At 35.8% G+C, this 3,422-nt stretch overlaps 1 protein-coding gene across 1 annotated transcript in view; it reads left to right on the top strand.

Moving 5' to 3' along the window:
• LOC107660066 (plakophilin-4-like) overlaps window positions 1-3,422 on the top strand; it is a 52,319-nt gene that overhangs the window by 46,346 nt on the left and 2,551 nt on the right. Inside the window, exons 19-21 of the mRNA XM_016449269.1 lie at window positions 1,056-1,173; window positions 1,335-1,466; window positions 2,668-2,741. Of these exons, the coding sequence (XP_016304755.1) occupies window positions 1,056-1,173; window positions 1,335-1,466; window positions 2,668-2,741 (324 nt within the window). The remainder of the gene's footprint in view (window positions 1-1,055; window positions 1,174-1,334; window positions 1,467-2,667; window positions 2,742-3,422) is intronic.

Here is a 3,422-nt window from a genome sequence, read left to right as displayed (position 1 = left end):
TCTTAGGAACCTTAAGTGCAGCAGAATTTTTTTTGTAACCTTGGCCAGATCTGTGCCTTGCCACAATTCTGTCTCTGAGCTCTTCAGGCAGTTCCTTTGACCTCATGATTCTCATTTGCTCTGACATGCACTGTGAGCTGTAAGGTCTTATATAGACAGGTGTGTGGCTTTCCTAATCAAGTCCAATCAGTATAATCAAACACAGCTGGACTCAAATGAAGGTGTAGAACCATCTCAAGGATGATCAGAAGAAATGGACAGCACCTGAGTTAAATATATGAGTGTCACCGCAAAGGGTCTGAATACTTAGGACCATGTGATATTTCAGTTTTTCTTTTTTAATAAATCTGCAAAAATGTCAACAATTCTGTGTTTTTCTGTCAATATGGGGTGCTGTGTGTACATTAATGAGGAAAAAAAATTAACTTAAATGATTTTAGCAAATGGCTGCAATATAACAAAGAGTGAAAAATTGAAGGGGGTCTGAATACTTTCCGTACCCACTGTATATATAGACATTGTTTTTCATGCTTTTTAAGCATAAACTTTTTTTTTCAGTTTTGTGTGCTTACAACTAGAAAAATATTACTTAAGATGTATTTATTTCATGCAATTTTAACTTTTCAATTAAATTGATCCTGTTTTAGATCTTTAGATATTTAAATGGAAAGCAAGACTGATTAATGATTAAGAAAATTATTAAGATTTTTTTTTTTGTGTAGCATCAACAGTGTCCAAAAAGCTGTTCCGATGACACAAACTACATTCGGTGACAACACAAGCTGAAAATATTTATAGAATTTGTAGTGTATACACTAATGCTTTGCGGAAAACAACATATTTATTTATAGGTATTTATGTTATCTATATATATCAATCATTACAACAACAGTTACAAAGGAACAACCTTCTCATCAAAAATCTGGAACTCAGACAAAATGACTTGAAATTGAGTTTGAAAATACTTAGTCTCGGTTGACCTTTTGTAATTGCATCACCTGAGATGGATAATAATAATAGATGTAACAGGAACTGTGTGTTCTGTGGTTCATCAGGATGGATGGAACCAGAACCACTTCATCACCCCAGTGTCAACACTGGAACGAGACCGTTACCGTTCCCAACCTACTCTGCCAACCAGCAACGTGCAGATGTCGCCTGTTATCCAATCAGGTGGGCCATTATAACAGCAAGGAACTATAGGAAATGTAATTCTGTAGAAGCTACAGAGAAATGACTCACTTCTCACAAATGCTAATATTTATTAATTGGTTGTACTCTGAATTGGTTTATTGTTAATCATTATTTGATTTATTTTTTTTTTTCACATTTAGGAGGCAGTGCCACCTCTTCCCCTGCCATGTTGGGTATAAGAGGTCATCGCTTAAATCAGCGGAGGACCCAGTCGTCTATGCAACTTCATAATTATTATGGAGACGCCAACAGAAACACAAGTCAGTATACAAGTGAGCTTTCCTTGAGTCCTCTGTCCACTTCAAAACAACATTTTTAAAAAATATACCCAGATCCTAATTATCCACAATTCATGTTATTTTAAAGAGAAAATGCTTTTATAATTTTCTGTCACAATGTAATACAATTTTCTGATTTAAAAACAAATTTCTGATTTGCCTTTTCTACTGATGTGATCAATGCTGTGCAGTCAGGGAAAAATAATATTAACCAATAAACTTAAGTTTTCCCCTGACAATCCTTGTCAAGATCCAATCAAATGCCATTGGATTATATGTGACCCTGCACCACAAAACCAGTCTTAAGTGTCGATTTTTCAAAATTGAGAGAGATACAACTATTTGAAAATCTGGAATCTGAGGGTGCAAAAAAATCTAAATATTGAGAAAATCGCCTTTAAAGTTGTCCAAATGAAGCTCTTAGCAATGCATATATTACTAATCAAAAATTAGGTTTTGATATATTTACGTTAGGAAATTTACAAAATATATTCATGGAACATGAGCTTTACTTAATATCCTAATGATTTTTGGCATAAAAGAAAAATCTATAATTTTGACCCATACAATGTATTTTTGGCTATTGCTACAAATATACCCCAGCGACTTAAGACTGGTTTTGTGGTCCAGGGTCACATATACATGATTAATTCCTGAATATGCAGCATAGCCTGTAATGATTTATGGTGCATCACTCTTGGAAAACAACAAAAGAATCTGTCTGTGAATTAAGAAGCTGGACTGATGTGCTAAAAGATATTACACCCATGCTCTCTTCAACTAATAGAGCAATCAGTTTTAATCCCCTGTCTGGTCGGAAGCTGTAATGGTCATTCGTTTAAGAGCACTTGACCTCCGTAGTTACTCTTTATTGATTGGTGGTACTTCGGCCTGGAGGGTCTGATTATGTGACTGTGATTCAGAATGCGGGTTCAGTGTGAGTGAGGTCTTCATTAGGCCTGTTGGCCTGTTGAACCGTTTCCACCAATCTAACCCTCAGCCCTGCTCTCTGCCCTAACTGTGCTTCACAGGATTAGAGCTTCACCACAGACTGTACATTTATATAAAATATAAATATAACACATTTAAACATCAAATTGTGGATGGTTATATCTATACCTGGTAAATAGAAAAGTATTCATTCCATTCATACGATAGAAATCTTGTTTTAATATTTGTGTTCATCTGTGTTTAGGGTCTGAAAAACAGTCTGCCTATTTTATCAGTTCCTATCCCTCTCCTTCAGCCGAGGAGTCCCGCATATCACAGGTGAGTTGAAGAAAGGAAGGAAGGAGGAAGAAACGGCTGAATCTGAACCCGGATGCCATATGCCCACTGCAAATGATAACCATTGACTTGGATTTAATGCGTCGAATCCCAATAGATGAAGTTCAAGTAATCCGTTGGGCTTATTCCTTGATCATTCCCCACAAATATCTGTGGTGAAAAGCATCTGGGTTTAGTAGCACACACCTTAGAATTTATTTATTTAATTTTTTTACGATATAAGGTAAAATATTGAATTTTTGTAAGATTTCCACAATTGATCTCTTATTCAAAGTGTTAATACATTTAATTGTACTATCTCAAACTAAATTAAAGGGGTCATATGATGTTGCTAAAAAGAACATTATTTTGTGTATTTGGTGTAATGAAATGTATTTATGCGGTTTAAGGTTAAAAAAACATTATTTTCCACATACTGTACATTATTGTTTCTCCTCAATGCCCCGCCTTTCTGAAACATGTCGATTTTTACAAAGCTCATCGGTTTGAAAAGCGAGGTGTGCTCTGATTGGCCAGCTATCCAGTGTGTTGTGATTGGCGGAATACCTCAAGCGTGTGACGGAAATGTTACGCCTCTACCATACTGTGATGACCTGTCCGGCTGGAGCGACAAGACAAAAACATTAAAGCATTATAAACGAGGCATTTGTTGCATCCAGTGGG

The sequence above is a fragment of the Sinocyclocheilus anshuiensis genome, unplaced genomic scaffold (assembly GCF_001515605.1).
Source record: "Sinocyclocheilus anshuiensis isolate Anshui unplaced genomic scaffold, SAMN03320099.WGS_v1.1 scaffold55, whole genome shotgun sequence".
NCBI classification, from domain to species: Eukaryota; Metazoa; Chordata; class Actinopteri; order Cypriniformes; family Cyprinidae; genus Sinocyclocheilus; species Sinocyclocheilus anshuiensis.
The sequence above is the reverse complement of the archived record's forward strand: the minus strand, read 5'-3'. Positions and strand labels throughout refer to the sequence as shown.